Below are 23,358 nucleotides of genomic sequence, written 5' to 3'. Positions count from 1 at the left end.
GTGGGAGCCATCCCGGCCAGGTGCAGGGACAATGGCTGGCTATTCAGTGCTCTGCACCAGCTGGTACCCTCAGCATGCACCCAGTCTGGGTCCTGCTGCTGACAGCCTTGGGGTGGCTGCTGCTGCAGCATTAATTTTATTCCAAGAGCTAATCCTGAGTGATTGTTCTGAGAACATGCCTAAGTATAGTGCAGGGTAAGTATATTTTGTGGAAAGACACGTTCCAGGCTTTAAAACTGTCACAGAATATCTCTGTGAACTTTTAGGGGTTTTTCCCCTCAGACTCCTGGGAGCTGCTGACTGGTGCAGTCAGATAATGCCAGGTAGTGAATCACTCCCCTGCCCTCAGCATCCACCAAAATTTGTGTTCCAGCTTAAAGGTCAAATTGTAACTGAGGGCACCAGCAATAGCCAGTGCCTGATAAGAAATGTATGGATGCCAAAAAGGAGCCCACTGTTTATTTCAGCCCTGCAAAGATCCTGGAACCAGCAGGGAGCCCATTCCATTGGCTCTGCTTGTGACCACAGGAACTGGTCTGCACCAGGCAGCTTAGAGATCTTAGGACACTGCTGATTCTGGGTTTTTACTACATAGATGGGGAGAGGAGAGGAAAGGAGCAGAGAGAAGAGGATAATGAACTGATGGCATAGGAAAGAAGAGAAAATTTTCATACTAAATGTTGTGAGGCCTCTGAAGCCTGGACTGAGGATCCAGGTCCTAGTCATTTGCTTTCAGAAGCATGAAATCCATCCTTTCCCATTTAAAAAGTGAACAAAACCATCTGGGTTTTCAGGGAATTTCTGGTTCTGGTTTCAAGTCCTACTGTTCACCAAAACATTAACTGTGAGGTTTTCAAAATTGGCTTTGAACAAGATGTGTTGTAGCAAAGGAAGAGATATAATTTGGAGCTGTATGAAAGCTATGTCATTAAAAAAAAAGAGAAAATAAACTCAGAAATATTTTCTTAGCCTTGATGATGTCATTCACAGATCTCTTCCAGCTAATTATCTTTAAATTAATAATTTTCAACTAGTTGCTTTACTTTAAAACTTTTTTCATTATTATTAAATAGAGACAAAACCTACTCATAGCTATGTCTGTTACATTTTGCTTAAATTGATTGGATTTTCCTCCCCCACATTCTCAGCTCAGTCTGTGATATTATCAGTCAAAATACCACATTGAAGAATGTACTTTCTTTCCTCTGAGATTTCTGCTCACTTCCCTCGAGATGAGAGAAGGAATTTGCCAGTACTTTGACCTTTCTCTTTCTACTAATCCAGCTTGAATCAGTAGATGCCAAAGGCAGCTTAGTTATTTCATATTTTTCCAGTTTTATATGCCAATGGGGCGTCCTTTATATAGACTCAGGTCTGAAGAACAGTACATTTTGTTCTTTTACAGGCCAACAGAACAAGACAAATGGGATGCTGTAAACATCTAAACAGAACTAAAATTAATGAATAAGTGGAACTGCAAGCTTTGAGAAAGGTCATTCAGAAATAGCTTTAATTCCAATAGACTCTGTATGAGTGACTCAAAGTTGTGCACATAGCCAATTAAACCATCAGTTCATGCTGAGTTACAGGGATGGGGTCTGCTGCATATGTTTTGTGAATTATTGACTTTCCTAACAGGAGATGTGCCTTCTCTCCCCAACAATTCCACACATGTATGGTATGATGTTGAGCAAATCATCCTCTCTCATGACTTTAAAATCTCAATTCCTTAGAATGAGGGTCATTATATGGATATTCTTTGTAAAATTCCTTGAAATCCATGGCTAAAATCATGCCTTACCACTGAAAAATCAATGGCATTATGCACTTACAGAGGAACTTCTCAGAATGCTATCCTGAAATTACACAAAAATGTATTCAGTAATTCAGGAGTGTTCTAGTTAGATGAATCTGTCTGAAAAGGCCATATTCCCAGTTCAAGGACAATATATTCTTTTTCTTTTTTATATTCAGCTTTGGCCCATATTAGATATACACTCAGAAATCATTAGTATTTCTCACAAATGGCAAGTTCCAGGGGGAAAAAAATAATCAGAAATAACAAGGAAGGATGGCTTCCAAGAGAAATTACATTCCCAAGTGAATCCTGAATTATAGACAATGAGTGCCTCAGGCAGGGGGTAAGGAGGAAAAGAAAATTAGTTTTGCAGGACGCCTGAAGAGAACCAAGCAAACATTGAGTATTTAAATTAGTATTTATCTTCTTTTTGTGCTTTAACCTCCATGCCTAGCCAAAATTCAAGGTGCTGTAGTAATTTTCTGGCAAGAAGAGTAATGATAAGAGAAGTGGGTGGTTTTGACACGGGTCCACTTGTTTACAAACAAGGTACAGAACTTTACTTCCTTGAACAAGGCAAAAGCAGCAAGCTGGAGACAGCTTCTCAGAAGGGGGGCTGGCACGGCCACCCACCAGCACTTGGGACAGCAAGATCCCAGGAAATTTTCCCAGCACCATCTTCCCCATGCTTATTCACAGTGTAGCTTATGTTTGGCTTGTCCCCCTCCCTCCTGGGTCCCCCTGGGCTGCTTGATGGAGACACAATCCTGGCAGTGGGGGCTGCAGACTGAGGTCTCTCTGAAAGACCCCGCTGCTGGGCACAGCATTTAGCTGAAAGAGGCCACTGCAGATAATTTTGGTGAAAAGTTGGAAAAAAGTTTGCATGGCAACCTGAAAACTCAAAAAGGAGAAGATAAGAGTATCAAGTACACCCAATGTACTTGCTTTGCCACAGAAACACACCCTTAATATGAGGGTATTCATTACTCTGGGCCTGGCTGCTGCTTTGGACATCTGAGGTTTGTGATTTTTCAGGAGCAGGCTCCATTAGGTAACAATTCAGTAACCTTCTGCCACAAGAGGTATTTGGGATGACTTGGGCAAGATGAGGATGGGTAAAAGTCATAAATAACACAAAGATGGTACACAAATGCCATCAGCACCTCCACTTGGCACAGCCAATGCCATTCCTGTCACAGGCTGAAAGGTCTCCCTGTAAGAAGTCCTTTTCAACTTCCAAAGGAAAAGTGTGCTGGATATCACAGTTTCCTACCAGGGAATATGCATGAAATCACTGTAAATGATAATAATGAAATTGTAGCATATAAGTGTAGCTGCATTTCTCTTCACAGAGAAAAGCAAGGCACAACTTCCCAAGAATTTTCTGAGATTCACATTCTCTGAACCTCAGAGAAAGAAAAAGCAGTTCTTATCTCATTTACTGCTCCTGTGTTTTAGAACAAGTAGAAGGCATTGTAGAAAATTGTTTACCTGAAAAGAATTAGTAATTAATTTCTAGTGTGAGTGTTTTGATTCATTAACCAATTAAATCCATGTGTGTGTGTCGAGACTGTCGGCTAACAGTCACGAAATTCTAATCAATTGAGTACAGTTGAGTGCTTGTACAAATTCAGTTTAGATGTAATATAGTATAAAATGATATAGTGTAATAAAGTAATTCATTAACCTTCTAATATCCACAGAGTCGAATGCATCATTTCTCCCCCTTGTCAGGGTTGCCTTAATTTACAATACATATGTAATTTCCAGCAGAAAAAAAATCTGCTACCAACCAGAAAGGAGACCCTAGAAAAGAAATGGAGATGTCTTTTTTATTCTCTAATTTGCCATCGTCCCTTGATATCTCTGAGTAAGACTGAGGGCTCTGAAGCAGATCATTTGGGCTCCTTCTCTCTTTTCTGTAATAAAGGCCTCTGCATTACAGAAAGGAAAAGCTGGTATTGGAACCACAAGCTCAAGCAATTCTAGTGAATCCATATGAAATTTATGGAGTATAGCTCCAGGCACATGATGAAAAGGGTGGAAAGTGTGAAGGTGATATTTAGTCTTTGGAAATGCTGAGAAGAGGTGAAGAGTCTTGGAAGAGCTGAGCTTTTTTTTTTTCCTCAATTCCCTTATCTCTAATCTGAAAGAGTAGGTCTCTCAGGTATTGAGTTTAAATTTAGATTGCAGTGTTGTTTACCACTCTGTTACAGAAGTCAGATAGATTTAATGTCCAGACCTGTAAATCCTTCGCAGTAAAGCATGGAAAAGTAATGAAGTCACAGAATGAACACCAGTTAATGGAAGTGAATGGATGAATGGCCTGTGGGGGGTTCCCATTGACTGCTGTGCTGATTTATATTGTTGTCATCACAAACTTCTTGCATCATTTCTCCTTGTACTCAAAGAATATTGTTACAATTAGGTTGAAATTTGTCTTCATGGGAGGTATTGCCCTGACAGAAGGATGAGGATGATCTGTAATACAATTGGCCCCTTAAGACTGCCAGATGACATTCACTGGATCTTCACCACCACGTATAGGGCCAGCCCAGAAGTTGGAGAATGGTTAACCAGGGGCTTTCAAAACACCCATACCTCCACTAAACCTTCAGATAAAAGACAAACAACCACCTTTGTGTGGAGCCAAGGAAGGGGAAAACCAAGCATCTCCCTCCATGGCTGAGGAGGAGTTGAAAGCAGCTGCTCCTGCTGAGGTTCATGCTCATGCTGCTGGGGGTGATGTGTGCACACATTGCAGCTAATCACACTCTGTACATCAGACTGCAAAAACCAAGACAAATTCATCATCATTTCTATTTGCCAAGTAAATACTGAAACATTCATCTTTCCTACAGGAAAAGCAAGTCATCAAGCTGTCACAGGAAGAGCTGGGGCTGGTGCCAGGACCAGGAAATAGCTCTCCAAGCTCTCCAGTGCACTAGCTTTCATCCTGCTTCCCTCAGGCAAAACAACTGATCTCCATCAGAGATAAACTCAAGCTAGCTCCTCTGGAATGGGGGAAAGTGGCAGCCCACCTGTCGTGGCATCCCTTGGACCCTCTGTGGGAGGAACAGATTGCACTTCCTAACTTTTGGATACTTGTCACTTGCTCTTTGCTGGGAGGAAATGAGGAGCCCCATGCAGTAGTTCTAGGGGGTTCAGAATGCTTCTATAGCGGCAAAATAGCAGGCACAAAAAAATAACAGTGACAAACTTTGAAGGCCAGCTAATGTTTCATTTCCATCTAATTTTCCAAATTTCCTATGCATGCATCCAAAACACAGATGAAGATTAAAAGCTTCCCATTAAAAAATAAAACCAACAGCCTGGACTTTCCTTAACCTCAGAGGCATCACAGTGAGATCTTCAAAGATCCCATAGCTGATTATTTCTTTCAAAGGCAGGCCAACACAGCCTTCTTGCTCCTGTTTTTGTAGCTCAGATCATCCTACAGACTCTCTGTTTGTAGGACCATGAGATTGCCTGTCTTGATATACACATGCAGATATGGTTCAGTTTGCAGACTTTTCATCTCCCTACAGGACAAAGAAAGGCAATATAATAAATAAATAAATAAATAAATAAATAAATAAATAAGCAAGCAAGCTTTCAAACTCAGCAAAGAAAATAGGATGCTTGGACAAACCTAGTGCTCTGGAGGAGCTGATGTTTGATTTTCCCTACTAACACATCAGTAATGGTCTGTGCTACAAAAGAATGATGTGGTGCAGCTTGTTTGCTCTCAGGGCTGCTGCTACCCTGAAATCCCCCAGCCACATACTCAGGAAGGAATCCTTTCATCAAGAAGCTTTGCACTTTGCACCACAAGTATTGTACGTGCCTGATACTGCCCTTCATTATAGCCTCAGATGGGACTGACCACAGTGGCAGAAATGTGCTGACAACTCAATTTTGCTCCAGTCTGATGAGATAAGGCAAACTCACAGATTTTGGTACTTCCATTCAGGAGGGCTGATAGCCACAGCTAACACCAAAAAGTGTGGTAGAGCAAAAGGAATATGGGGAAGAGAAAATAATTTGAACCAACTGGAGGAGTTCATCTCCAAGACAGAACCAGTATGAGTGAAGGTTGTATTTATGTGCTCAAATACAGAGGGGACAGATTTTGTGTGTGCTCAAAGCTGGTTAGGGAAGGCAATAAGCTCTGCCCTTTCCTTTCCAGAAAGTGAAAGGATAACTTGTTTTGCATTAAAAAAATAACCAAAAAAACCACCAAGGAAACAGAAGAATTGCCACAGAGGGCTGCTTTTACTCCACCTGTGCAAATACTTTTGTATCCATTGGCAACAAATCTGGAAGGTCCATCTGCTTCTAGCCAACACATCAACACCCACTGATCCCACCTCACGTGCACTTATTCTGTGTCCCCTCATTTTACCAGATCATGGAAAGGGAAGAGGAGGGAGAAATCCAGTGGATTTACTCTAATCCTTGAATGCAGCTTTGGATCTGCTTTGTATGGTCTCAGAGCTATCCCCCTGTTTATATAAACAATACCCCAAGCTGAGCAGGAGATTCTCTACAGCTCATGGAGAATAAAAAGGAGAGAAGAAATGGTAGTTATAAAAAGTATTTAGCTAAGGAAAATATAATTTAATAGTGGCAGAGTTTGCATTTTATGCCAAAAAAATCCCACCAGTTTTTTCGGCTTTTTTTATGAGAACTTGCTGAAGTTGAGAAGCAGAGTGTAATTTTACAGACTCTGACACATTTAGCTGACTAGCAGAGCAAAAAAGCTTAGGAAATACCTTTTACGTTCAAAGGTACAAAATAATACAGCTTTTGGTTAGTATCAACCTGGTTTTCTACATGCCAAGGATATAAATGTAAATCTCTGCCAGGCATAAGGAGTTTTTAAGAGTGCTAATCACCTAGCCCTTTTAATAGTGTGTGAAGTGATTTGAAATCATTGGGGAACATTAATACTTTGTGGAGAGAGTTCCAGGACAGAAGACTGCAGTTTGCAGCACTGCTAAGACATATAAATCACTTCAGCTGTGGTGGAATGTGATGATTTGAAGCCATTGGGTTTGGAAATGGAAAAAAGACAAGATCTTGAAAGATTCAAACCACTTTGAATATACTGAGGCCAGTCTTACAACTCTGATTGAGATATTTTCAATAAGCATCAAAATACAAGCTGTAAAATCAACTACTTTCTTCTGGAAAACTTCCAATAAAACTTACCCTCTCTAGATCAGCATATGTTTAGAAATACTGGGTTTTTTCATACAGCAGTTTGCACTTGATGTAATCACCTGCTGTTGTGCAAACTGAGCTCAAACACCTTTTCTGATCTAGTAATTTTGTACATCATTTTGCCATCTGTGTGAAATGCAAAGCCACAATGGAGCAAGGCTTTGCTCTGCAAGGGGAAAGAAGCTGGAGAGACAACATTCTTGCTTCCACAAGACTGCCAGGCTGTAATAAGCAGAAAAAAAGATGGAAAGATGAAGGACACTTACAAAACTGTGTAAGTTACATAAAATGGAAGTGGAAAAAAGTGGGAGCACAGCAGCCTCATTCCCATAAGCAACATCAGCCAGAGTGCAGGAAAACTGTAATCTTTACCATCTCATCCTCTGACCTTGCCCATAGGCAGGCTTGAGGACTGGAGGGAAAACACATCTTGCATCCAGTTTACATATTATTTATAAAAGTCTTGCACTCCCTGAGACCTTGTACTGTGCTGATATGAAATGCTAAGAAAGGAAATCTCCAAAAAAGGATTTAGAACAAACAGCTGTTGATTGGTGATGCTCAGTAAGATGTCATTAGTGACACGGGATCAGACAGGGGGTGTTTGAAGATTACGCTTGCTTCTAAAAGCCATTGTGTATCCGCAGAAAAAAAGGAATAAAACACATTTGTAAGTTTACCAAATTATAAGCACACCAAAATCATTCTTCTGATGAAGTTTCCCTGCCTTTTACCATGACTTAGTTTAACAATAAGAATTACGTGAGGGAGCAAATTGAACTTGTATGTGCAGGTTGTAAGGCATTAAATATTTAGCTTGATTAGTTTTTGCTTTTGCAAAAGATATCTGACCTTTTCTGGAGGAGCTCAGTTGCTGCCTCTGCCTTGTGGCAGGCCTTTGCAAGTCTGGAGCAGGGAGTGGTGACATGGGGGCTGCCTTGCCTCCCATGAGCTCCATTCAAGCTTGGATGACAAGCTTTTTTACAGGTTGCTACAGTCCTGTGGCCATCTGCATTTACCCCATCAATATCCTCCAAAATAATGGAGCACAAACCTTTGTGAAGGGGTGGAACAGAGTGGGCTAACAGTACTCATACACAGATCCAGAGTGAAACCCTGCTTTCCATCTTCCTCATGAAGGATTTGTATGTTGAAATGCTTATCAACATGAAGATAATGCTTATCCATGGGTATTTAGATTCATCATACAGCACTTACATGATATGCTTTAGAATGAGCATTTCTAATGCTCTAGAATTATAAAATGCATCTTCCATACAGCCTTAATTTGGATCCTAGTGTATGTACAATGGAAGATAACACTTAATTTTTTTTTTCTACAAGGATCTTGTCATATAGGGAGAACAGTGACAAGAAAAAGAAGCAAGTTTGGGAATTAATGAGGCACCTTGCTTCACTTGTTCCGCCATGTAAGAAATTAAATGTCTATGAAAAACAAAAGGAGAGAGTGGGTCTGTTGGAATAAAGCAAGTGAATATTACAAAATTAAACCCTGCCACTGCTGCACACTTCCTCCCTGACTGTAACCACAGCTCCCTCAGTCTGGTCCATAGGTTGTGAATTGACTGTTTAGACGTGACAGGGTGGAGAAGTGTCTGAGTCTGTATGAAATGGGCCAACATTAGAGTACCTGGCAGCTCTGGGAATCAGAACAGACCAAAATTTTGCAAGAGGAAGGCCCAAAAACAGCACATGACACCAAGAAGGATTAGGTAGGTTTTAATTTCTTAATTTTATATGATACAATGTAGTTCTTACATTATAGAAAATGTCTATTTGGCAAAATTCCCATCGGGACAATTTTTAATGTCCACTCCAACACATGAAACACTCAAGCTCTCATGAAGACCAGTTACTCTGCTTGAAAACAACATCAGAATGTACTTCCCCAATTTGTCTTCCCATTTTCACTGGTACATTAAATGACTTCATTTCAGAAGTGAGACAAGGAGGAGCATTAGAAGGAATCAACTAAAATTCATCTATGCCGTGATCCTGACCAGGAGGATGCTGTTCATCAAGGAACCAGTCAGCCTCCACAGCAAACCTGAGCAGTCCCAGGCCTGTGCTGTGCCACCTTGCACATCCAGCATGGCCTTCAGCCTCAGCTGTGCTGCCCAGATTGACCCCTTGACCATGGGACAAACTTGGCCACCTCATAATTCAGAGAGGAGCCTGTGGGCAGCTTGCCCTTGGTACCAGCAATTCCACCATCCTGTTTGGCCTTGGCCTCATCTGAAAGTGCTGTAAGAAGCTCGAATGAAAACACTCTTCAGGAAAAGAGTTGGGTTTTTTTAAAGGAAATTATTTACTAGCTCAAAGGATCATAAAGGAAGAACCTTTCCTTAGAAGGTTCTGCCCTGAGAAAATACATATGGAGCCTATCTGATGCTGTGGGACTTAAGAATTACTTACTATGTTTCTCTCTTTATTCTCTTTTTCAAATGGCTATTTTATTGATCTACTTGTTACCAGCCATTCTTTCTGCAATCCAGAAAGAGCCCTGCACTGTATTTCTCTCCATCTCTTTCTCTCACCCTATCACCAACCCAGTGCAAAACAGTGTCTTACATAGATTTTTAAAAATCTTTTTGCTGTAACAGTGGAAAAAAAGTCTGACAAGAAAAATATTTGGAAAGCAACTAAATGAAAGTCTAGATGATACTGTCATTTGCACCATTGCATGAGTAAAACAGATGTTCCAGTCAGGACTGGCTTTGTGATGCATAATTGGACAAATTCAAAGGAACAATACTTACTCTGAAAATTTTCCACCAAAAACCCTGGTGCTACCAGAAAAGCCATAGGGATAGGATCTATGATCAGACACCTTAATGAGAACATCTTCTGGGGTTTATGGGCTAAGAATTCAAAAGGTTGTTTTGCCTACCCATTACGCAAAGATGGAGATATTTTGTAGTATAACAGGTATGGTTATATAGCTTGGGCATACCCTAGAGATACAAACAACACCAAAAGAGAATAGGTGCCTGTAAAATTGACTGCTGCTCTTATAGAAGCACAAACTCACACTTTGCCTTCCCCAACAAGGGCAGAGATAGTCACCCTGTTGGATAGTCACCCCAAAAGGCACATCTCAGGTTGGGAGGTAGAAGTACCATGCTCACCCCTCAGACTGTGGACCTCCAGGTGAGGAGGAGCTACATGGTGTATCCATGGTAGAGACAACAGCATCTCTAGATCAGAGCCTCTTCTCATTACCATGGGCAAGCCTGGGCAGAGCACCCAGTAGAACCTCAGATTTTCTAGAAGTTTCATCCTGGACTTCTCCCCCAGGCTTGCTGCCTTCCAGCAGCCAGGTGACCAGATCACCCAGAAGCCTCCACAGCTGTACCACCCCAGAGAACCTTTAAGCCTGAAACACAGCTATTTTTAAACAGTAATGGTAATGGGTTGATCTGGTGATATAAACCACTCCCATGAGACAGATGTGTCTAGAGTATGATTTTATGTCCAAGCTGTGGCCTTGGCACCATCTGGCTTAGTGGTATGGTAGCCCCAACTACTGTGGTTGTGAAGCCACAGGATCATGATGCAGCACATGGGTGGCTCACACACTACCTGTGCTGGGGATGGGAATGTGCTTAGGTGGTAAGTGCAGTAATAAAACTCATGGTTTTCACACACTGATTGCTTCTTTTTTTCTATAGCCACAGCCCAATACATGGTTTGATCTCATGTGAACTGCCCCACTGGCTTCTAGATGCTTGCAAAAATAAGGATTCTATAAGATGCAGAAGCATTCTTAGAAATTTGATGCAAAGAAAATGTATTTCTTTTGTGGCCTTCACCTTAGCCATACAATACCCTCAAGATTTTAGATTCAATGAAAACATTGCTCTTGTACTGCAGACAGCAGCTTGGAAATATGACCAGAAAAGTAAGGAAGGCAAAGAAAAAGCACCTCAAACATTCTTTAAAAGCAAACTTTCCAAAATCTAATTTTTGCATCAGCCTCTTGATATTCTTGCAGCCTGACTCATAAAATGCTGAGTGTGTGTGGGAGAGGCAGAGGGGGAGAGAAGGGATGGCACTGCCATTTAAAAAATAATTATAAATGGATAAAATGCCAGCTGTCTGCATTTTACCCTAAAGACATCATTAAGTGGCCAAGATTATTGCCATCGTCTATAACTAACAATGAAAAGATGATTAGTTTTGTTTCTTAAATTTAAAGGAGACTGTCATGAGACTTGACAGCAACACATTCAACTTGCAAGGAACAGCTCAAGTCAGGAGTTTTCTAGACAGTTTTAGTTCTGTTTCTTTTTTTGTTCAAAACATAGCAATTTAAAATATGTGCTCGCATGATCACGGGTAGTCTGGATTGTCACAAAGCAAAAATCCGCAGTATCATTTAGTTTGCTGTGTTTATACCATTCACTCCCTCTTGCTTCTGCTGACACGAGCTGGTTTTGTTTTCTTTTCTGCAGAAGGGTTTCACCCCTGGCTGTCACCCACCACAACGTCCTGCTGGCGCTCGGGCTGCAGACCGCAGGGAGGAAGGTTTGACTTTTACATCCAAATGCAAACCCTGCTGTCTTTGGCTGCTTTCAAAGTGTAGGGGAAGCACGTTGTGTACAGGCATAAACTTAGCAAAGGCAGTGGGACTGTGGTATGGCCATGTTTTAACCCTTCATTCTCTGGGCCATGTATTCTTATACTTTTAAGCCGAGATGTGTTCAGTAATGTCAACAAAGCTGTCAAGACCCATATTAGGGTGCACATCTATGATTGGGGTCCCAAGCATGATTGGGAACTCCTTTTTTCACTATGCAAGGTGTCTGAGAGAGAACCAAGTGATGTATGCTACAAGCTTATGGGTGCCTTCCAACTTGAAACATTCTATGACTTTATAAACTGCCAAAAGTGCTCATAGAGAAGAAAACAGCTCTGAGAAGTCCCACTACAGCAGTTCCCTGCTATGGGGCCAGCTGGCTGGATATGCTGGAGTGGAACACAATAAATGTAAGCACACAGAGAGGCCTTGTTTTCCAGACACAAAGACACAGGTTAGGGAATCCACTCTTGGCACTGAGCAAACTGTTCAACCTCAGTGTCGCTTGACACAGAAGCACAGACCAGCTTCCTAAGGAGCCTGAGGCACAGCTTTTCACACAGCAATTTCTCTCTGCCTGCTGACGTTTTTTGGCACACCACGTGCCAGGCAGGGACCTGGCAGCAACCTGCACCCACCCGCTGCTGATGCTGCTCCCACCCTCTTCAGACCAGAACCAATTCGTCAGGATAATGAAAGATGTCTGAGTGGGTGCTTCAGGAGAAAATTACAGACATTTTTGTATAAAGCTAAGGACTACTCAGTCCTGCTTCCCAACACGCATCCTTGGTTGACTTTAGGCATTTGTGTGTCTTGATTCCCTGTAGTCGTGTCTGAGACAGGCACGTTGGTGTACAGTGGAGACAAGGTGGCAACGCCTCTGGGTATAGGAATGTTTGCATGATTTTAGGTTCCCAGCAAAGTTTTCCAGTGAAACCTTTGGTGCCTGTGGTCTTGGAGCTACCAGAGTACCTTGCAGATGTCACATACTTGAATTTAAATATTTCAATGCCACTGAAGTTACCTGCAACAGTTATTTCCATGTTTGGATCTTGACTTCTGTGTGAAGTGCTTCATGGTGCTGAAGTCTTGATGAATTGTGATGAGTGTCTTTGACAACTGTTGACTTTTTTTTTTTTCCCTAAGAAAACTGAAAGCAGATTTCCAAGAAAATCATACTGTGCTCCAAAATAGGATTTTATAAAGGAAGCTTTTCAAAACATCAGCTGCAGAGGCACCAAGGCCTCCTGACTAGTAAAGACCTGGCAGTAATATGTCTTCTATTACCAAAACGTTGCAAAAGACTTAATTCTGTAAGATAGAGACTATCAATTTTACTAATATGATCTTCTGTGGCACTTAGCAGACTTAGCAAAGAGCAGGAAATGCAGATCACAATATTCCCATTCAAACATAATTGCCATTTTACTGCTTGTTTCCCCACTGGGAAAAAAATAGTCAGATTTTGAATACCTGTTGTACCAATAAGTATGCATAGTATGCATATACAATTACATGGTACATACCATTGTCCTCTCTGGAGAAGAGCTTTAAGCATGGCAAGGTGGCAGCAAAACCCTTAGTGTCACTCAGCTTTCAGTGGTTGTGCAGGAAGAAGCTCCAAAAAGGAACAAGGTCATGGATATAATGCTGCTACATTTGTGAAAATGCTGTGCTGGAAAATACTCAGGTCTGACTCGAAGCATTTCTCTGAAAGGAGTTTTGATCTGGATCTGATCTGACAAGATTCAGGAGAGCATTTGTGGGTCGAACTACTCCCTCTCTAGGTTACCAGGCTGATATTTGAATCACTCAGGTGCTCTGGCAGAGATAAGCATAATCTGCAATGACATCTAGGCTACAACAGAACATAATGTTGCTTCTGGTGTGTTATTCTAAATGTGTGCCAGCAGATTGGTTTTGGCTGCTTAAATACGCACTGCAGTGGGTTTGTGGCTAAAGCTGTACTCAGAGTGGCAGAGCTAAGCTGAACCACCACCCTCAGGAAAACTTTATTAGAAAAATTTCACATTAGGCAGTTTATGTAACGAGATGTTACAAACACTGCTTTCCAGAAACACTGTCAAGCACTTATCCTCAAATAACCCATCTGACTTATTTTTAATCCAGAGGTACCTGGAAATACCGACCATACAGAATCCTGGAAATCGTTGCACTGGAGCAACTCTTCCTTCAACTTGCTCTTGACTTTCTTTGAGAATGACATTTCAGATCAAAATGCTGAAGATATCTTGCATTGAAAATTAAATCATTAGGAGATCTAAACTGATCTAAACTGATATGGATTTTGTTGCTGAGAGAAAAGGCAGATCACATGAATTTTGCAAAATTACTGACTTTGCCAGCTTCTAAAAGAAAAACACATTGTGCTTTTTTAAAGTCCTTGAAAGCATGACTCCTATCATGTTATCAGACAAAGGATTTTCAAGTAATTCTGAACATAACTTCTGCTGGAGACTGTGGAACAAACTTCTAGAACTGTTTTATATACTAAGTGGAGATATACAAAGATATCATTAAGAGTGACTGTTTTTATATGGAGCCATAAGGCCAGTCCTGTGACAATTATGTGGGGTCATCTTGGCAAAGGCTCTGCAGCAGTTTAAACATGCTTAATATTTTGTGCTGCCAGACTATAGGAGAATCTCAGCCTATTTATGAAACTTATTTAAAAGAAAACCACTAAGTATCAGTGGCAATATAATAAGTTTTTAGTATATGAGAACTTCCTGCTTCTCTTCCTCTTGTTCTTTCCTTCGAGTGTTTTTTTTGTGGCAAAGCTTTACACAGGAATGAATGGTAAAAGTGACATTGCTCTCATCAAGTGAAATCCCTCGGAGCAGAAAGAATACCTCCAGCAAAGCTTTAGAGGGAACATGAGAAACAAGTAAAACACAACATGTATTTTCAAAATTCATTCCAATAAGAGAGGCACATAAAATATAGTGTTGCATATATTTCAATCCTTGCTTTGCTCATGCTCCTAGCAAAAGTTAAAAAAAAAAAAAACAAACTATGCTCACAAGAGAAATAGCTGCAAAGTTTAAGATGTCACCACTTCCCACAAGAGGTTATGCAGACCTGCACCTCAGCACCTTCACAGCATAGTTAGAACTCCTTTGAAAAGCACATATATCTCCAGTCACTGGATGTTGCACAGAAACAACTGAGATGAGTGAGTGTGAGCACACACTCCACTCCACAATCTACTCTAACAGTCCCAGCTGAAGACATGCACAGGTGACATCTTAAATTGTATCAGCTGGCTTTGCCTGGGGCTCATCCAACCTCTCTTCGAGTTTCCACCATGCTCTCAGATCTTGTGAAGATGAATTAGCCAAGCTACACTTCCACTGATTTCCCAGCATTATTCCAGGCAGGTGGCAGCTATCAATAGCTCTTACGTGTCGGGACCCAGGACATTCCTCTGGCTGCCCTGGGTGATTCGAAACCCTGGCAAGGGGCTCAGAGACCTTGGCACGGAGTCAAAAACACCTGTGCCTTCGATTTTAGTCCATGGAAAAAATTACCAACTTTCTGGGAAGATTTACAAGCCATAAGAGTTTGAGTAGAATGATAGTTAATTTGTCACAGGGTGAAAAAGTAGAATTTAGGGGTTTTAGAATGGGGGTTCAAGAGGCAAGATGGAGGAATCTGGATGTGTTCTGTCACTCTTCTCCTTCTTGTCCTCCATCTTCTGCTGTGATGGTGACCCTTCTGGATTGGTTTAGGGTTGAGACAGACTGTCTAACATAGGTGATAGGTATTGGAAAATTATTGTAAATTAAGTGCATGTAGTTCGTAGTATAAAAAGTTAGCACCATCCCAAGGGCAGAGGCTGTGCCACAACCTAACCTGCTGGACAGATCTCAGCAGGTCAGAGAAAGAATGTATTAGATAAGAAAAAATAAACAACCCTGAAAAGCAAAACCAACGAATCTCAACTTCATCGGTTGAAGGGCTGGGAAAAAACACTTTCTAATACCTTGGGGGTCATTTCAGCCACAGAAACCCGAGATTTATGCTGTTGTCAAAAATCTCTGATTCTTTCTACTTCCCCACAGTCAGAATTACTTACTGTTTTGGAATATCTGGTGCTCCTGGCTGCCCTGCCAACTTCCTTCAGAGCCATAGCTGGCACGATCACAAACCCATTGCAGAGGAGTGCTGATTGTACTACTGTTTATAGAAATAGGTAATTCCTCCCCCCAGCTTTCTATTATTGTGTCAAGTGCTCCAGGAACTATGTCTCATATCCAGGCCATTTGCTGTGGAAATTATTTCCTTAACAGATGTGTTGTCCCATGCATGGGAAGAAATGTTAGTATTTGATTTTCTCTGGGGAAAAAATAAATTAGAAAGTCAACAGTGCTTGTCGATAACGTGAAGTGAAAACCCTACACAATTTTGAGGCCAGTAGATACTGGATTAAACTTTGCACTGGACGCAAATTCTTAGATATATATCCTTGTTCCTGTTGTTCCTCTCCTGCTTTCAGAATCAGAGAGAAAATGAAACTCAACTGCCCCAGGCAGTACACAAGCTACACTACACTCTCCTCTGATTGTTACATTTATTTTAATTCCAAGTTCCTCTGTCTCTTTCTACATGGCATTCCCAGAAGCCCTGAGCACTTTTATTAGTATTGTTAAAGTAAGAGAGACATAAAGGTCTCTTCATAGTCCTGTCTTGGCTCAAACTCAGCACTGGGCCTTATGTTTACTGGTTTGGTTTTAGTAAATTTTCAAGGCTGAGCCCCTCAGTGCTTAAAGAGCTGTCATGAGCTTGCACAGAGAGCTATTTCCTACCTGGGATAGGTTGGTACCCTCTGTACTAAAACTGGTATCTCAGACAACCACAAAGCACTTGGTATCTGTCAGCATACTCAGGCTATTCTGTAAATCCAGACAATCCAGACTCTTGCAGCAAAACAGAAGCAGAAGAAAATCCAGCTGTAGTTATCTGGCAACTCACAGCTGTCTGGTCTCACCCCTCTGGCAGAAGGCATGGGTTTCTGTCCCCCTTCTTCCTACCTGAGGAGCACAGGGGTGCAGGCACTTGCCAGCTCAAGTCTGGAAGCAGAAGAGCTGCACCCGAGTGGCAGAGCCCTGGAGCCAGTAAGCTGTGCTGAGCTCCACTCCAGCTGGCTTGGACCCAGACAGCTCAAGTTTCTCTGTGTATTACTTCCCTGCTCTCCAGATTCTGGGGCCAGCACAAGCAGAGGCAGCCCAGATCTGTTTGCACACAGGATCTAAGTTGCTTTCCTGTTGCAGAAAGCAAAGCAAAACAAGTCGAAAGGGGTAGCAGCTGGAACTACACAGCTTTGTAGAGATTCCATAACAATGCATGCATTTGCTGGATTTGTAAAGGAGGAGACACTTTTCAAGCTTTTTGCACTTGTAAAAGGCTGCTAAGGGAAATTCACCTATCCTGCAAACTTTAAGAGCTGTAGCTGTGGAGTGCAAGCACAGAGCAGTAAGCAGTTTGCTTACCCACAGCTGCTTTCCTCATGCAGCAACTCTTTCTCACTACTGCAGGGTACACTTCTACCTGATAAATGAATTGGCAGCAAGCTAGAAAACAATCAAAAGGGCTTTTTTCTTCCCCTCCCCTGCCACCTACTGCCTGGAGAGATTTAGAGAAAGTAGGACTTCTATGAGGAAAAGAAGCACAGCCTGAATCTGCTGTACTAACTTCCTGTTAACACTGCATGAAAGCATTCAGGGAGCTCCTCACCCACTTCCTTCACAGGTCTAGAGGACAAGACAACAAAAGCATATGACCCTGCCACAGATGAATGAGGTACATTTAACATGCATGCCTTTTTGTGCACAATCTGGTCAATCCAAAGGGCAGTCATTCTTCTACTGAATCACGCTGCAAAATGATTTCTATCTCACTATTGTGCTTTCTGAACAGTTGCCTAAATATGCTCCTTGCAGGAATTCAGTTTGCTTTCATTTCAGATTGCAAATAAAAAGAGAAATGTAAGTGGTAAGAATAACACAAATTTAAGTATGTGCTTTTATTTTATACTTTCATGGCACATGTTCATTTGTAAACATTAAATTACCAGTCCTCTTCTTCATACGTTGAAAATAACCACCAGACATTTGAGAGAATTACCTGAGATTAAAAAAAAAAAAAAAAAAAGAAAAGAAAAGAGAGAAAAAGATCTGGCATCTTTTACATTACTCACATACAGTACCATTTTAGGAAGACTTACAAAAGGGAATGTTTTCCAAAATAGGACAGTTTTCTTTTGACTATAAAGATATAGAAAATACATCAAAACGCCTTGGAATGATCAGCCTTATTAAGAGTATGTGGCAAATCGAACAATTGTTTGATTGATCAAACTGTTTCAAGCAATTCCATTAACACAGAGCTGAAACACTGCCTCAGTCCTGCAGCAGCATGATATCCACGTTGTCATGAACACCTTGTAAAAGCAGCTCTCCTTGGTAAGTGACGATCTTCCGTCGTTTTGCCGCCTTCAGCGTTCCCACCAGGGCTTCAAAGAGGTTGGCACACTTCTCATCAGCAAACAGCACACCAAATTTCACACTCACTTGTCCATCAGCATCTAAATAAAAGACATCATGTAGATTTCCTTTAAGTTAGGAGGTTCCTGGGAAGATAAGGTGGCACAGAGAACACTGAAAGCAAACCCCACTGTGCTTCCCAGTTTATTTGGGATCATATTTTGATAAATCCTGATGATTAACACTAGGCAGAACTTCTGCCTAGTCTAACTTTGCCTTTCCTTCCAGAGACTTGTATCAAGGACCATATATCTGCTCTGTTTACTTTTAATGATGACTTTCTGAAACCTATGACAAGAAGAGGCTTTGGAGGAAATTAGTTTTAAATAATTAAAATCCTAAAATATCTCAAATTGAGGGAGACCCATAAGGATCAAGTCCAACACACTGTTCCTCCAACCTAAATCTAAACCATACATTAAAATATTTTCTTCACAATTTCACTCATTCATCTTTGAGGGTCCCATTGAAAAGGCTGCAATGTGAATTTTCACGCAAAGCAAAAATTTTAAAATATATGTTAAAGTTAGGTTACTCCTAAAAACCAGATGCAGTCATAAAAATGCAAGATGTACATATGCATTTAGGTTTTGAAAAACAAGTGGAACTGAACAAATGGCACCAGAACTGACATATAGGAGCAGGTAGCATATCCACAAACTGCATAAATATTTGTAAAGAAATAGGAGTTTCAGCGATGAAAAACAATCTTAAGAGAAAATGGTACCGTCTAAACAAATTTAAGGAAGTTTAGAACTACACATATAACTCCTGGATTAGTTTTAGGCATACAGACCAATTTCTTCCAAATAATAAGATCATGAACAGAATGGAAATGCATGAATTCTGAGGTAAGGAAGTTACCAAGGAAGGAGGTGGAAGAAGAAGGTGCAGCTTTCTTCTGTGGTGACTGTAGCGAATATTGAAAGCCTAAAGAAAAGGTGACTCCTGCAGCTGACTCAGGATTCAAGGAGCAGGATTTCAGGCCTACATCCTCTCTGCTGCAGAGGCTTAAATGTTTAACTTTATAACAGAACTACTTTAAAGGATGGAGCACAGGCAGTGCCTTACAGTCCAACATGAAGTGCATTTGCAGGTTTTCAGGTTACCTGCTCAATTGAATTTGCCAAGCTCTTAGTTTGATGTAACATCACTACACATGTATGACATGCACACATGGTGACATGTATGTACATACACACATCTATAATGTGATCACATCCACACAGAGATACTGCAATACTTACTTTTGGTTCCCAGCCGCCGAATCTCCTCAACTAAGAGGCTAATTTCATGTTCCACATTCATTGTGGTCTAAAAGGAAAAAAAAAATTACAAACTTATTAGGAATCCTGCAAATCCTTTGCACCATTTTGGTGTGTTCTTAGTTCTTTAGGAATGTCACAGCACTTCATAAATCCCAGCAGCTGGGAGAGGCATGGCTACAGGATAATCTAAGATTTTAGTCTTGAACAGATAAAGAGCCTCTGCGCCTCTGCATTTGAAGGGAAGAGAACAGAAGTTACAATCTTGTTACATTCTAAACACAAATATAAGGAGCCACTCTGCTGTTCAAGAAACCAGGATTTCTGCATAGTATGAAAGTGGAGTTAAAAAATAGACATCTGAATGCATCACAAACTCTTCCTAAGACAAAAGAGCTTCCCCTCCTTTCTTTTTTTATTGAGTTAAAATAGGCAAGAGTGACATAGATCTACTTCCTGACGCCTTATGATTCACCCAAGAGGCAAAAAAACCTTTGCAGCAGAGTCTCATTTTTAGATCCAAAAATCCACATGCAAAAAAAAAAAAAAAAAAAAAAGTTTCTTTTTAACATGAAAACCTAAGCAAGATTAATTGTCAGCATGGGTCCCAGGCAAAGCCCCAAGCAAACCACAGCTTCATCCCCAGTGCACGGTACCAGCAGCGCTGCAGCGGATATCAGCTGCAGACCGACAGGTGACATTAAAACTGGGCGTGCTGCCGAGGGACCACCGCTGCAAAGGGCAGGGCAGCAAGGCTGCACAGCTGCAACTGCCCCAGGTGAACTCCACAAACTTCCGGATTTTGTTGGACTCCGCACTAAACAGATCAAGTCAGCAAGGAAAATATGACCCATCTCTTAGAAAGCTTACACTCCCATTACTTGTCAGACTGCCAGTTTTGATATTGGTCATCACAACGGCACAATTGTCTTCTCTTTAAAAACGATCTTCTCACTTTAAAAGAGAAGACAATCCTTCTTACACTCAGCTCTTTCTAAATTCACGTTGATTTCTAATTATTTTCATACATGTACATCATCAATACAAACAGCATTATTTAGAATTTAAAAAGTTAAATTCTACATTATTAGGCAAGACTTTAGAGATCAGAGAAGCGTGGCTGAGCAAGGAGAAGGGATGCTCGGTATTTCAAAACTTAAATACTCGCTTTATCCTGTAGATGTTCAACAAACCAACTATCAAAAGTGCACGCCAGCTATTAGACTGATACCCCTGACGCCAAGACACTGCTGCAAGGCAGTATATATCGGTGGTACGGAAATTAAACTTCTCCTTATATGGCAGAAGGGCGCCGAACCGCTGCGAGCACACACACGTACACACACACACGCACACAGGCACATCTGTCACGCACGGCGCCCCTGTCCCCTCGCAGGCACCGATGGCCCCTGGGCCGGACCGCGCTGGGAGGCAGAGCGCGGCTCGCTTCCCACAGCCCGGCGGGATCCGGCTCCCGCCGCCGCCGGCGCAGGGAGCACCGGGAAGCGGCCCCGCCCGGCCGAGCGGCACCGCACCCGCAGCCCGGGCAGCGCCTTTGCCCCCGGCGCGAAGGGAGGGAAGGACGGCTCCCTGGGCCGGACAGACGGACGGACGGCTGTCCCCGATCCGCTCCGCTGGCACTCACCCGCTGCCGCTGCCGTGGCCTCTCGGAGCCGTGGGGCAGCGCCGGGCGGGGCCGCGGCCGGCGAGGGGCGGGCGGAGGTGGCTCTGCCCCCGCCAGGCCGCGCCTCCTCCCGAGCTGAGCTCCCACCGCCCCGGGGCGGCGCTCCCGGCCATCTTGGCTCTGCCCGGCACGGGATGCCGTGGGAGCGATGCGGTGCTGCCCTGCCTTGCCCTGCCGGGACCCCTCTCCCCCTGCCGGGCCAGGGTTAAATTCTTCCCGCGGCACGGGCGCTAGTGAGTTTGCTAGGCAAAACGCCTCCAAGGCCAGCCCTTCAGCAGGTGCCCCTCTTCCTTCTGGGCCAGCTTTGTATAATTTACAGTGTTGCTTCAGTCACTCTCCGTCACCGTCCCGTGCCCCCTATGTCCCGTCTGCGCTGGCTTCCCGGGGTGACATCATGCCACATTCCTTAGGCTCCCCCACATTTATTTTCTCCTAGAAAACTACTTCTCCTGCCAAAGAAAATGAATGAGCTAAATTAGCACCATTTACCGTCGATAAAGTTGTGTTGCAGTGTATCTGTGTTTCCATTCAGCACCCATATCCTCGCATCCTACGCTGCAGAAAGAATGCAACTTAATTTTTTCTGTCTTGTATCATGGCGTTCACTACCACTCTTGTCTCTCTTCCTCTTCTCCTCATAGAAGCGTTTACGTCCTCTCTCAAGGACTCAGGCATTTAAGCTGAGAGCTGCACCAACTCCTACAGAGCAATGAAGCTGCCGCCAAGCCCCCAGTCAGAGCCAAGGCTCGTACCAAGGCTCTCCCAAAAATTCTCACTGCCACAGCTGAAGGCATTGCCGTTGCCGGCTGTCTCTCCCACCTCCTCATCAGGCAGGACTGCCCCTGAAGCAGACTCGATAAAAGAAACTATTTCCAGCCCTTGCAGTTCACAGCTTTCATGCACTAGTTTCTGAAGGTGAGGCTCAGATTCTTTCTCAGACTGTGAGCTGTGCCATGTGGCACTGGTCCCTTATTACATTCTCCCATCCCAGGTGTGAGGAGGAATAAATAGGTGATGGCGCCTCCAACCGCTGCAGCAAGCTCTGCTAGGGCTCAAACCGGCAGCTAGATAAATTGATTTGCACAGTGGAAACGAAGCCAAGAAGATCTCATTTTATCGCTCCAGGGATTGCAGTCCAAGCCCATTGCTTTTCCAAGAGATTTTTTGGATGGTGTTTTCATGAAAAGATTAACTTTTCCATTGAATAATCACTGTTGATCAGTTACAGAATCTCTGGTAACTAAAAAAAAAAAGAAAACCATACTGCTTTCAAAATATTTTCTGGAATAGATTAGATATTATAATGATTTTACATCAGTAAGGGGTGCTCTTTGCAAAAAACAAACCTTGATAGTTAGGAAAACAAGATTAAAAGGGATACATTCCTAAGCTGCTAAGGAAATAAATGAAATTTAAATCTATCTGAATTGGATCAAAAGACATTGAAAATTCCCAGGAGAATGTAGTATCTCAAGAGCACTGATGCTCTGTGCATATGATGCCATATGTGCATACTGCTTTTCTAAGGTCTTTGTTATATTGGCTGACAAAATGCTAAATGCGACAGTAAAAAAAAAGGTAGTTTTTTAAGGTAGATCTGAGATAAACCTTTTAAAACAGAATCTGATTGGTATGTTACCAAATATGTTGAAGATTCCAGTTATTTGGCAGTATAGAATAAAAGTGCTTATCATCTGGTTTTATTGTTAACAATATGCTTTCTGTTGCACATAATCTAGATTTCTTAATCATCTAAAAACCTCACTACATTTGCACAAATAATGTAGGCCTTTACATAATGTGATTGTTATTATGGATAATTTGTTTGATCAAGTAATAGTTTGTGACTTTTCAGTCTAAAGGTAATATTATTATACTGATGATGAAATCTATGTTAAAAATTCTTTTCAGTTTTGACTCATAGACCCTAATTTATCAGAAGCATCAACTATATATCTGGGAAAGATGAGCAAAACTCTGTAATTCCTCATCTTATTTTCTTTTAACACATATTTTTGAGTAAGCCCAATGTATTTTTTTTAATTCTGTCTTTTGAAAAGGAAGTGTTATACCCAAGTATTTGTCTCCAGACATCAGGAGATTATCTAAACACTTTTGTTACTATTTCTTTCACGACCCTTCCTAGTCATGTAATGTTAAAATAGGTTAATAAGAAATCAAAACCATCTGTTACCATGACAATTAAGGTAACAGATACT

At 41.9% G+C, this 23,358-nt stretch overlaps 1 protein-coding gene across 2 annotated transcripts; it reads right to left on the bottom strand.

The window, feature by feature from the left end:
* Positions 1–18,028: 18,028 nt before the first annotated feature.
* Positions 18,029–21,170, bottom strand: ABRACL (ABRA C-terminal like). 2 transcript variants are annotated; one of them, XM_009092808.4, is made up of 3 exons: positions 21,101–21,170; positions 19,438–19,504; positions 18,029–18,231 (listed from the first exon to the last, which is right to left on the bottom strand). In XM_009092808.4, the coding sequence occupies exons 2-3, from the start codon at positions 19,496–19,498 to the stop codon at positions 18,047–18,049; spliced, it is 246 nt and encodes an 81-aa protein (XP_009091056.1). In that variant the 5' UTR covers positions 19,499–19,504; positions 21,101–21,170; the 3' UTR covers positions 18,029–18,046. The 2 variants fall into 2 exon arrangements, with proteins under 2 accessions (XP_009091056.1, XP_018772558.1); XM_018917013.3 differs by lacking the exon at positions 21,101–21,170 and adding an exon at positions 20,326–20,445.
* Positions 21,171–23,358: the final 2,188 nt, after the last annotated feature.

This window comes from Serinus canaria, chromosome 3 (genome assembly GCF_022539315.1).
Source record: "Serinus canaria isolate serCan28SL12 chromosome 3, serCan2020, whole genome shotgun sequence".
Taxonomy (NCBI): Eukaryota; Metazoa; Chordata; class Aves; order Passeriformes; family Fringillidae; genus Serinus; species Serinus canaria.
Note: the sequence above shows the minus strand (reverse complement) of the source record. Positions and strands in the feature narration are given on the sequence as shown.

Coding starts and splice junctions, on each gene's coding strand:
- ABRACL (XM_018917013.3), bottom strand. CDS start 20,367: ATGACCAATATCAAAACTGGCAGTCTGACAAGTAATGGGAGT. Junction 19,505..20,325: donor GTCTGACAAGTAATGGGAGT/GTAAGCTTTCTA, acceptor TTTTCCTTTTAG/ACCACAATGAATGTGGAACA. Junction 18,232..19,437: donor TCGGCGGCTGGGAACCAAAA/GTAAGTATTGCA, acceptor TCTTTTATTTAG/ATGCTGATGGACAAGTGAGT.